Genomic DNA, 12,176 nt, shown 5'->3' with positions numbered 1-12,176 from the left:
GAGTAAAACAATAAAGATTGCATCCGTACATAAAATGCATTTTAAAAATAGCAAAGTTAAATAATGAAGGCATGATAAAAAGGTTTGTTTTTGTTTTGTTTTTATATGAAATGACCTTCATATAAGAAAAAGATAATAATCTTGTAATCTAAGTAAAAAGGATAAAAAAAAACATTTTGGCCATAAAAGTGCACAAAGTTGAAGAAACACCTTTACATGAAATATGAAATAAGAGTGTAATCCTTTGAAATCCCTATTTATAAGAGCAATTTGTCATGATGGCTGACACATATATGAGACATATGTGTTAACGACTTGGCTACAGTTATGTTGACAATACTACGCCTATTTTCACTGCATGATGCTGGCAACAAGGCTGAGAAGTTAAAACCATCAAGACAGAGAACAAACATTACATTTCTGCCATTATTACAGTGTTGGCAGAGATTGCAGTCGACCATCTGCTGCTGTAGCTTCTGTCCACACTCTGAATGGCCTGCAGTGATGAGCAGCCAAACTCAAATTCCTCAGTGTCACAGAGCCGAGGCCAGGTGCACAGGGACCCCAGTCTGGGCTTTCCAGATTTCACAGGCACTTTTATACTAATGAAGTGTAAAATGTTTAAAAAGACTGGCTTCATAAAATCAACACTTCAGTGGTCTGTTCATAAAAACCTTCAGTTTGTGTTGCTTCTGCACTGAATAAACTACGAGACACAGATTTGATTTTACTGATTTGAACAAGACACACAAAATACAGTAGTAAAGCACTACACGATTCATAATTTCAACTATGGGAGGGAACAAAAAAGATGAAAGGGGTAGGATGATGTTTGATATGCTTTTAGACTGATATGCCTGGGATATTGAATCACTCTAATCTCCCTGACGCACGTTGATACAAATGGCTGATTGCTAAAAATGCTTATCAAGCTTTAAGCTATTTTGTTGTTTTTGTCCTTTTTGCCATTGAGGTTTTGTGCCGATTGTAAACCTCTTTCTGTAAAGGTTAGAGGTTCTGTGGGACTCAAAATAATGTGTGAACTTTGCATGTTTTTACAGAATGATGATCCACCACTGTCATGACCTGAGGAGTCGAGGAATGATATGAAGAACATGATTGGTGGGATCGGGAAATAACCCCAGATTAGGCCACATCTCAAACGTATTTCGATGTATTCATAACGTACAATATTTTAACAATGATGTTACAAAGACTATCTTTAAAGACTTTTAAGATTTTAAAGCTTTGACTTAAAATAACACCTAAAAAATATGTTTTCGATCAACAGCACTGTATTCACGGTCAGCCATTAATTTATTCTTTCTTCAAGTAAAAATGTCCCATTCTAAAGTGTTTACAGAGTTTTAAACGTCTTACTTTATGTGTAAAACTGCTGTGTAACTTAAAAAACAACAACTGCACAACCTTTTAAAAGTTTAAATCACTAAGATTAAAAAAATACAGTAAAACAAGTTTTCTATTTCAATATTTTTTTGAAACCATGATCCAATTTTGGGATTCTTAGATGAATAGAAAACAACATTTATTTGGAATAGAAACCTTCTGTAACATAATAAATATCTTTACCGTCACCTTTGATCAAATTATTGCATCTCTGCTGAATAAAATTATTTATGTCTTTCAAAAAAAGTCTTACTGACCTCAAACTTTTTAGCTTTATTATTCTTGTACTGACATGTACAAGCAAACAAGGGTTGAGGAATAAACTAAACAACACTGTAAGGGTAAACCAAACCGCACATTTACTGAGTCAATCTAAAGAAGTTTTCTCTATCCTAGGGTCTGTTCCCTTACCCAGGTATCCCAGCACAAGCACAGGCTGGGGGCAGGACCTCCACTCTGTGAATGCGCAGAAGATCAGAGTGACACATAGAGGGCGAGAGGAAGACAGATGACCAGAAGAACATGATACGTTTGCCTTTCCTGAGGGAAGATTACTGAGCACCTTGCCTCCCTGAGGACTCTCATGTCAGGAGAGAAACTGGGAGACCCACGTGCCTGGGATCAAGGAGGAAATGTGCTGCATGGTTGATAAGTATAAGCCAGCTTTTGTGAACAGCTGGCACAACTGTGTATTTTGACTAAAGATTTGTGCTGATCAATACAAACATGTCAACAGAAACCATCATGATACATTTAGAGAAAAATGTTTTTGGAACATGGACATGAAAATATGGACTTTAAAGAACTTGCTAGTAGAAATGTAAGATGTTCCTGGCACTCAGTCAAGGTCATAGCTGTCGTGTTTAGAGGCAGATGGGAATGTGTCACACCTCTCCTCAGCCCAAAGAAGGAGACACGCTAAATTAGTGATAAATGATGATAAATGATAAATGATGCCTGTGCTCCTCACAGCTACACAGCATCTAACCAATTTCCTCACGATCATAAACAGATCGAGAACAGTCAAATGCCTTTGAAAACGATACAACTGATTAAGCATATTTAACAATCATAAACTACTTTTCAAAGTCTGGGATCTGTACGATAAAAAAAAAAGCGATCACATTATTTGTACAATTTAAAATGACTGTATTTTTGAATATATTTTAAAATGTAATTTATTCCTGCAAAGCAAAGCTGAATTTTCAATATCATTACTACAGTCTTCAGTGTCACATGTTCCTTCAGAAATCATTCGATATGCTCAAGAAAAATTTGGTTATTTGCTGTTGAAAACAGCTGTGATGCATAATATTTTTGTAAAACATTGTTCTTGCTACATAAAAGCATTCATTAAAGTGACGATAAAGACTTTTGTAATATTACAAAAGATTTCTGTTTCAAATAAATGCTGTTCTGTTCAACCTTGCGTTCATCAAAGGTTTCCACAAATATACTGAGCAGCACAAAATATTCAGCATTGATGATAATAAGAAATGTTTCAAATCAGCATATTCAAATTTTATTTCTGAAGATTCATGTGACAAGCTTTGACATCACAGAAATGAATGGCATTTTTTTAATTGCAATAAAATATCACAATAGTATTGTTTTACTAGATCTACAGTAAAATTAAAAATCTCACAGATCCCTTACTTTTGAATTGTAATCTACCATTTAAATGAACCCCATTTTATACCAGTCAAAATATATCAATCCATACAGCAAATTTAACCAAAATGTACCTTTCGGTATCATTAATGTATCAAAAATCATTTTTAATGCATCCACAAAAGCTCCTGGTTTTTTCTCAGACAAAGGAAAGGAAATCAAACAATTGCAAGCATACAGATCCGGGAAACTCACTTTGCATGGGAGAGAAGAAGACCTCAGAAAGTGGAGCTGCTTTGGTCCATTTGTACTGAGGAACAGGTTTGCCATATCTGGATTTACAGCTCAATGTTACATTGCCACTCAGTACAGGATTTCCTGTCATAGAGCACACAGGTGTGGATGGAGGAACTACAACAGAAAAAGAAGTCATGAGACAGACAGTTAAATGCCCTAAAATATGTGAATATAGCCACATGTACCTTTAACATTGAGGTGTAGCTCTCCAGACAGACCTGGAGCTCCAGGAATGATGACGTGGCAGTGATAGCGTCCAGAGTCAGCCTCCTGCGTGTTATTGATGTAGATGGACAAATTGGCAGAGGGCATGGACATGGCAAAACCCACCCGCTTCCGAAAGTCAGTGCTACCGATGCCAATCTGTCCTGAGAAGTAGGAGATGACCTGCAGTCAAAAACACATAGAGAGACCTTAAAACACAACTGGGCATAATAATGGAGGTAAACTGTCATACTAAAGATAATCCTCTGATGCAAATGCAGATGGTCAAGTTCATATTAGGCTGATTTCCATTTATTTATGGAAACTAGTGGAGCTACAGATTATGATAAGCTGCACAAATATCATCCATACACATGCATATGTCGCATGTAATAGCTGGCCCTCACATACAGTATAACCTGACTGATTATCATGCCTCAGAGTGTATTATCTGACATTTACATCTCAATCTAAAACCCTCAGCGTTAACGGCTCGAGGTAATCCACTTCTCACCCATCCATTAAATTCATCACATGTATTTTCAATAAGCAGTCTTTGACATTTCAAGTGTCCCATACTCTTTCTGTGACATTAATGTGAAAGCCATCTGTTGAGTGAGCTGGGTCTGACATGTCAGGTTCATGTCATTTATTAGTCTGCTGATGGAGGACAACAGATTGTTCTATCATGTAATCCATCCCTCTTTTTTTTCAAAACAACAGCAAAGGAGGACAGGAAATGGATAGTTTATATATAATGTAGACTTCTTAAATTAATATCAATATTATGGATTATAAATATGACATATACACATTTAATTGATTACTAATAGTAAATGAGTCAATTTTTCTTTTTAGTACAAATATTCTCTGTGTTAAGATTTTTAAAATGCTGTTTCCAAACATACTCACTTGTTTGGAGTGATTGGCCATGAAGGTCCAGATGACCGCGTTCTTCTCGATGGAGGTAGTGGGGGTGTACCAGGCCTCCAGAACAGCCATTTGTCCCATGATTACCTCCATGTCTTTCCGTGGCATCTCGACCCGCTGAGAATCACCTGGGACAGGGGAGAAATAGCCAGTGTTAAGACACTTATCCTGGACTCCAGAGGGCAGGTTTGGTGGGAGGGCTTGACTTTAAGGTGACATCATTAAATTGGACATTTCAATTTTTTATCAGCAAAAAATCATAATCCTACGAAGGCAACAATCCTAATCCAGCCAAACACACACAAAAAAATTAACATTTAAAACCCCAGTGGATCCCAAAAATCATGTACTGACAAATGAATAAGGTGATACAAGCCGTCTTTTTCAGCAGTCCATTGCACACAATTTTTGATATGCATACAATGCATGTATATGAAAATGCATTTTACAGTAGGAAAAACAATATATAATCCAAATATGTAGATGTTGTATGCTTTCATTTGATGGATTTAGTACATTTAAGTACTTCTCAAAAACTAGTTGATGTAATTAATGAGCTCATCAATAAGCAACAAGAGGTCACAATGAATTGCCAAGATAGTTGGAGCAAAGAGCAAGAAAACGGAATATAAAAGTGTAAAAGTGCTAAAAAGCACATCTATTGCTCGCATGCAAATCTTTCACTGAAGGAAACATGCTAAATCATACCCGGAGGAGACTAATTTCAGTACACCCACTGACAGAGGTCACTCACAGGGCTGGAAGTCTCCTGAGCTGCTCAGCTGCAGGTGGATCAACTGATCCCAGCATTCCCAGCTGTCCTGGTCAGCCAGTTTGGCGGTGGATCCCTCACTCACAGACAGACGTGGTGTTGGAGCTCTACTGAGCTGAGCTGCTGCGCTGCACTGCTGCTATATTCCCTTTACTTTCAGCTTTAAACTGAATCTCTCTGTGACGTAAAGACGTCGGCGTCTTGCTTTAGGCTGAGCGCTGCCTTCAAGCTGCTTTGTTATTGCTCATGAGACTGCACCCATCTATCCATTTTTTTTCATTTCTGTTGTGGATCTGGACTAGTAATCCTCCAACAATCCGCAGCTCAATCTCGCCACGCATTCTACGGGCTCACGTGAAACAAGTCAAGCTCGGCTGGACTTAAAGATGATGTAACCGACGGCTCCTTTGACATGCGCTTTCACTGCTGGACTACCTTCATTCATATTCTCACAGAAGATAAACCTCTCAGATTACAGGATCCGATGGAAAACTGATCTAAAACAACCATATTCCTTATCATTTATCCTCATTAACCTCACAGGGGGAGCTATTCATCAGTACAAGATCTATTTACCAAAAGATTCTATAAATATTAATACCATTAGTAACCAACTGAAATAAGCAAATTTTATTACTTCATTACAATATTTGTTATATTATAATGTTAAATGTATAATTACATTTTATTATATCTATATTTTAAATAATAATAACATAAAAAATAATAAATAATATTAAAAAGTATAATCTATACAAATAATTTGTATCTATATTAAAATTTGATTTTATATAATTATAATTTTATATAATTACATTAATAAATTATAATTATTACGATAAACAATAATACTTTTATTATTAATAATTATTATAACATTTTAAGAACAAACTTTTATTCAGCAATAATGCAATAAATTGACAATAAAACAATTTATAAAGTTACAGAAGATTTCTATTTCAAATAAATTCTGTTCTTTTGAACTTTATATTAATCAAAAAATTTTGCCAAAAATTTATTGTGGTTTCTACAAGAAAAGGCAGCAAAACGTTATTGATAATAATAAGGAATGTTTCAGTGATACTGAAGACTGGAGTGATGTCTGCTGTAAAGTCAGCTTTGCATCACCGGAATAGACTACATTTAAAATATATTAAAAGACAAAACAGTGATTTCAAACAATTTACAAATATTACTGGTTTTCACGTTTTTTGGATTTTAAAAATGCGGTCTTGGTAAAAGCATAAGAGATTTCTTTCAAAAGCATTTACAAATATTACCGCAAATTACTACAATATATAAAACATAAATATGCAATTAAAGATGAGGGAAAAAAAGTGTATTTAAATTTTCCTTTGATATTTAGAACAAAATTCACTTTATGGACTGTAATTCAATCATAATATTATCCGAAAACAGTATTGTACTTGTTTCTGTTTGCCAGATTTGTTTTGGACTTTGTCAACCTTTAATCTTTTTAGTGGTAAAAGCTCAATCTTCCCCTCCGTCCCAGTCTGGGACTTTGGAGCGAGTGTAAGTAGGACATGCGTCGCCTGGGCTCATGAAAGAGGCGTGACGATGTGTGACGGCTCTCTGGTGTGCTGCACTCAGAAACTGTCTCTGTGTGCCCAGGTTTATCCCTTACATTTCTGAGACATAGAAGTTTATTAAATCAATGAAAATCTTCCCTAATCCCATCCCTTGCTCCATCTGTGCTGCTCTAAACAGACACATGCAGCACCAAGCTGGAAAGCCTGACATGGACACCTTGATTCAAGGATTAGCACATGGCCACACAACACACACATGCACATTTACACACAAGAACAGACCTGAAGAACTCATTTAGAAGTTCAGATGTTCATCCTGATGCACAGCAAAGTTTGTACTGCACTTTTATCAAATGTCCTTCATGAAATGAAAATAAAAAAGCCTTGAACCAAGTGTTAATATGAGGCTACTCTCATTAAACGCAGACTCGTTGTCTTCTCTTCTCCAGCTCACAAGGTTTGTCTGATAAAGCTTTAGCATTAACTAACATTTAGTGCACAGTGAGTGTACATTTAGGAGGTGAAGACTGGAGAAGCTGCACAAAAGCAATAGGTGAGGGACATCTTTTGGTGATGTGAGGAAAGTTTTACCCCCTAAAATTAAAAAAACAAATGGAAATGGAGATCAAAAATTAGTACAGATGATTGCAGTTACAATAGGCCTCCTATTGAGGGTAGTACTGTACTGCAGGATGAGAACAAAAGAGTAAAGGTGATGGATGAGTTTAGATGAACAGATTTAACAGGGTATATATCACTGCCATTGAGTCTCCTGTGCATTCAAGAGAATCAGAAATCCACATCAGATCTCAATCTATAAAGCAGATTTAAAAAATAAAGGTTGCAAAAGGGAGTTTTCATAATGATGCCATAGAAAAACTATTTTGGTTCTTAAAAGAACCTTTTTTTTCTTGGTGTGAAGAACATTTTAATAATCTAAATAACCTTTTTTTTCCACAATAAAGAACCTTTAGTACAATGAAAAGGTCCCATGAACATTAAAGATACTTCATTGATTCATCAATGCCAATAAATAACCTTTATGTAGTGTAGTGTTGTGTTGTGAACTTACATTTCATCACAAAATTGTATACAATATTATTTAAAAATACATAAAATATGCATATACATACAGTATGTAATATGATTAAAAGATGAGACATAACTAAAGAATGTCATATTTAATTATTTGCCGTTTCAAATAATGCATATTTTACCAAATAAAAAGGACAGCACTTTTAGTGTTCATCCCACTATTTGATGTAGTGATGAAGCATAAGTATTGGAACAGATGAATTTAAGGCAGATGAAAAAAGTAAAAGCTAATATTTAGTTGCAGATCCCTTGCATGCAATCAGAGCAGTGAGTCTGCAACCCATAGACATCACCAGACTCTTGGTCTTATGCTTTGAAATGCTTTTCCCCAGTCTTTAATGTAGCCAATTCCAACTGTTGCTTGTTTTGGGGAGTTTCTGTCTTTAGTCTCCTCTTCAGCTGGTGAAATTAATGTTCATTCGGATTTAAATCTGGAGATTGATTTGGGCAATCTAAGACTTTACATTTCTATGCCCTTATAAACTCCTTGACTGAACTGGCCGGGGTTTTTGGGTCATTTTTTGAAGACTCATCTTCATCTTTTAATCAAATTTACAGATTTCTTGACTCCACAGCAAACAGAGCAATTTTATCTTTACTGTTCCAATACTTATGGAGGGCACTATATATAGTCCACTTTAATCAAACGTCCTTCCTGAAAAGAAAAAAAGAAACCTTGAACCAAATGTTGATAGGAGCCTGCTCTCATTAAACAGAGACCCATTGTCTTCTAATATAATCTCCTCTTTTGCTTGTCTCCAGCTAACAAGGATTGTCTGATAAAGCTTTAGCATGAGCGATCTGAGCCAGCCTTGAAATACCTGCTAATCTTGGGCAGCTGCACATTAGAAAGCACTTAACTGAGGATGGGCGATGTGGCTCAGGTCTGATGAGTACAACCCACCCTTCCCATTTGATTTCAGACTCTATTGTCAGGGGAATGCAGGGTTTAATTATCAGAGAGTTTACCTTGAGTGCTGAGAGCGGGGTCAGCAGTATATAGTGACACTGAGTGAAGTTTGCAAAGGCTGATAGAAATACAGGCAAATATAAATGCCGACTTTCCTAAAAGAGGAATCTGTGGGTTAAGCAAGAGTTTTCTGGCAAATGCCAATTGAATAATAAACATTTGGTGAAGGTTCCTTTAAATAGGATTACATCAGTTTAATCTCTAGTGCTATTTTAAGCAATTTTCAGTGTGTTGTCACATCAAAGGACCTCTAAATCCCTGCAAGTTTAGATCGATTCTTCATGCATACATGGACACGGACTGGACTGTCATCATGGGAAGACAATCAGAAACAGTGTTAGGGGTCTTCCAAGGTCTTTTAGGTTGTAACCTGATGAAGGCCCTATGAAGTTTAGCAAAGGCCATGACATAATATAGTAACTACCTATATAGGCAGCATTCTAACAACAATGGAAATTATTAAGTGACTGATTTGGAACACTTTACATAGGTCGCATCTCTGCATGCCATTAAATTGTTGTTTCACAGGTAAAGGGTATGGGAGACTACACTTATAATTTGAGTTTGATGCTAGCATGTTGCTAAGCTAACAATGTGATACACTAATAAGCATAAAAAATAACATGCATATTATCATTTACACTACTGTTAAAAAGTATGGGGACAAAGTTTTTTTTTATGTTATTAAAATAGGTATTTTATGCTCGCCAAGGCTGCATCTATTTAAACAAAAGTACAACAATATTGTGAAATATTATTATTATTCAAAATGGGTTTTCTCTTTTAATATATTTTAATATGATGCTAAGCTGAATGTTCAGCATCATTGCTCCAGTCTTCAGTGTCACATGATTCTTCAGTAATCATTCCAATATGCTGATTTGCTGCTTATGAAACTTTTCTTACATTATAACTGTTGAAAAAAGTGATACAATCATGAATTCAGGATTTCAGGACCTAATGAAAAGAAGGTTAAAAAGCATTTATTTGAAATAAAAATCTTTTGTAACAATATAAATGTCACTTTTGATTAATTTAATGCATCCTAGCTGAAGAAAAATATTCATTTCTTGAAAAAAAAAATCTGACATATGTACATGTATAAACATCTCTCAACTGTCATGCTAGATTAATTTTTTCACTAAGCCAATCGCTATGCATTCGCAATGCATTCATGTTCATGAAAGATGCATGCCATGCTGCTGAACTTGACCAAAATGAGGAATATCAAAAGCTGGCATCTTTTGAAACTGCCTTCAGGTCAGCAGTGTGCCCATGATGACTTAAAATGCTGACTAGGTAGTCAGCTCACAAGTTTTGAGCAGAGCTTTTTCCCCTTTTATCCTCTCAGCGATACATATCCTCTTACTCTCTCTTTTCAGGCACACACACCACTATAATAACTAATATTAATCTTAAAAAAAAGAATACACTTTACACTGGAGGCCATATATTGTGACTTGACGGGAGAAGCTAAAATAGAACGACTGCAGGGCTGGCGAAAAACTTATCAGCCATAAATATTGTCTTAAATCAATGTGACCATTTTTTTGCTTTCAGTCATCATGACCCAAGCTGTCAGCTAGCCTTTCAAAGAAACCCAAACAACAAAAATAATACCTTAATATACGAAGAGTTAATCGACTCTACAAGTTCAGTCAATAACTGATCATAAAAACACGAGTAGACAGCCAAATATAACGATTTTCAATAAACATGTTTAGGCAACATTACAAACGGCCCTGCTTTAAATAATCTAAGCTGCGACCAAGATCATTATGTTTGTTTACATGTCTGACTGCTCTCAAATTAGCGCACATGCTTTGTTTTGATTGGTGTATTGGTCTGGGAGAGCGCTGCCTAGAGTGTGGAGAGCATCAATCAGCCTGAATGTGACGGTCCTGAAGTGCTCTCCATCTCTGCCACTCAAGTCTGCGGGAAGAAAATGATGGCGTTCCACAAAGCTACTCTCTCCATAGCCTCCGGCATATGGACACAATCTCCTCCCACAAATCTGTGCAGGAAATATTAATCCATGCAATAGGCAGATGGATCGGGCTTGAATTATGTATAGAGCTCGAGCTCAAGGAGGAGAATTACTCCTTGAGTCTGATGTGCAACATCAAAATCAGGTTCTGGTGAAGGAAAGTCAGGAGAGAATATCATTATGGACTCTGTGGATGAGATGTGATTCACAAAGATAGGATTAGGGCTGGAGTCACAAAGGAAATTTAATGGCCATAAAAGGCTATCAGGATATATGAGGCGGCATGTTGCCTCGGGTCCTCATTTCACTCGCTTCACAAAATTGCGGAGACGGTTTAATCAAAGTATGCTCATAGTAAACTGTTGTACTTCCTGATTCTGAGTTTGTTTGCTTTGCGTTTATCTTTTTGTTTACAGTTTGTTTTTGTGTTTTTTACAATTGCGAACATCCCTTTTTTCAATCTATAGTTACATTTTCAAAACTCTAAACACAATTACTGTTTATTGTGACCACAATTCATGTTGTTTTGACACACACTATTCTGTCAATTAACACGTTTCTAAAATGCTTCGATTTTCATTTTACACAAGCTTACCCCATACCTTGGAACCTTATGTTCAAAACTATATTGCAAAGACTTCTGCAACAACAGCAGCTTAAAAGAGCTGGTAAGAATTATTTTAATTACTAATAATTGTGAAATAGCTGATTCCAATCTTAATGAATAATTATAAGTCTTTTCATTATATGAGCATGCACAATAAAAAAGGCACTCTCTGGATTTGTTTTGTTCAAAACAATACAGAACAACAAAGAGAAGCAGAAAAAGAATGAAAAAGTCTGGATGTGGGAGAGTTGGACAAAGGAGAGGAGTAGTTGGACCTGGACTGTCTGGTTTGGTTCAGCTACAAAAACAGACATCAAGAGACTACAACGGTCAGCTAGGACTGCTGAGAGGATTATCTGTGCCCCGTGCCCAACCTCCAAGATCTTTACATCTCCAGAGTGAGGAAAAGGGCCAAGAAAACCACTTTGGATCCCACACACACAGCCCACTCTCTCTTCGAACAGCCAGACATAAGAACAGTTTTTTTTTCCCGCAGGCTATATTCAGCCTGAACAATTAAAACATTCATACCTATACATTGTCCATCACAACTGACACATTTATACTTATGATAGAATCCGAAAATTTACATTTGTATGCTAACATCTGTAAATAACATATCTGCACATTTGTAAATAACATATCTGTACATTGATTTAAAGTTTTTTACAATCATTTTGTCACCAATTTCAGAACCTTGATGTCATCTTAGACACACAAGAAGAAGTTTTTAGTACAATCATTAA

The 12,176-nt window shown here is 36.0% G+C and overlaps 1 protein-coding gene across 2 annotated transcripts in view; it reads right to left on the bottom strand.

Moving 5' to 3' along the window:
• Positions 1 to 12,176, bottom strand: part of LOC132108077 (endothelial cell-selective adhesion molecule-like) — a 36,907-nt gene that overhangs the window by 3,034 nt on the left and 21,697 nt on the right. The window contains exons 2-5 of one of the 2 annotated variants that reach the window (XM_059514574.1): positions 4,432 to 4,577; positions 3,501 to 3,702; positions 3,274 to 3,429; positions 1,819 to 1,863 (exon numbers count right to left, since the gene is read on the bottom strand). In XM_059514574.1, the coding sequence (XP_059370557.1) occupies positions 1,819 to 1,863; positions 3,274 to 3,429; positions 3,501 to 3,702; positions 4,432 to 4,577 (549 nt within the window). The remainder of the gene's footprint in view (positions 1 to 1,818; positions 1,864 to 3,273; positions 3,430 to 3,500; positions 3,703 to 4,431; positions 4,578 to 12,176) is intronic. The other variant, XM_059514572.1, reaches the window with a different exon arrangement.

The sequence above is a fragment of the Carassius carassius genome, chromosome 28 (assembly GCF_963082965.1).
Source record: "Carassius carassius chromosome 28, fCarCar2.1, whole genome shotgun sequence".
Classification (NCBI taxonomy): Eukaryota; Metazoa; Chordata; class Actinopteri; order Cypriniformes; family Cyprinidae; genus Carassius; species Carassius carassius.
The sequence above is the reverse complement of the archived record's forward strand: the minus strand, read 5'-3'. Positions and strand labels throughout refer to the sequence as shown.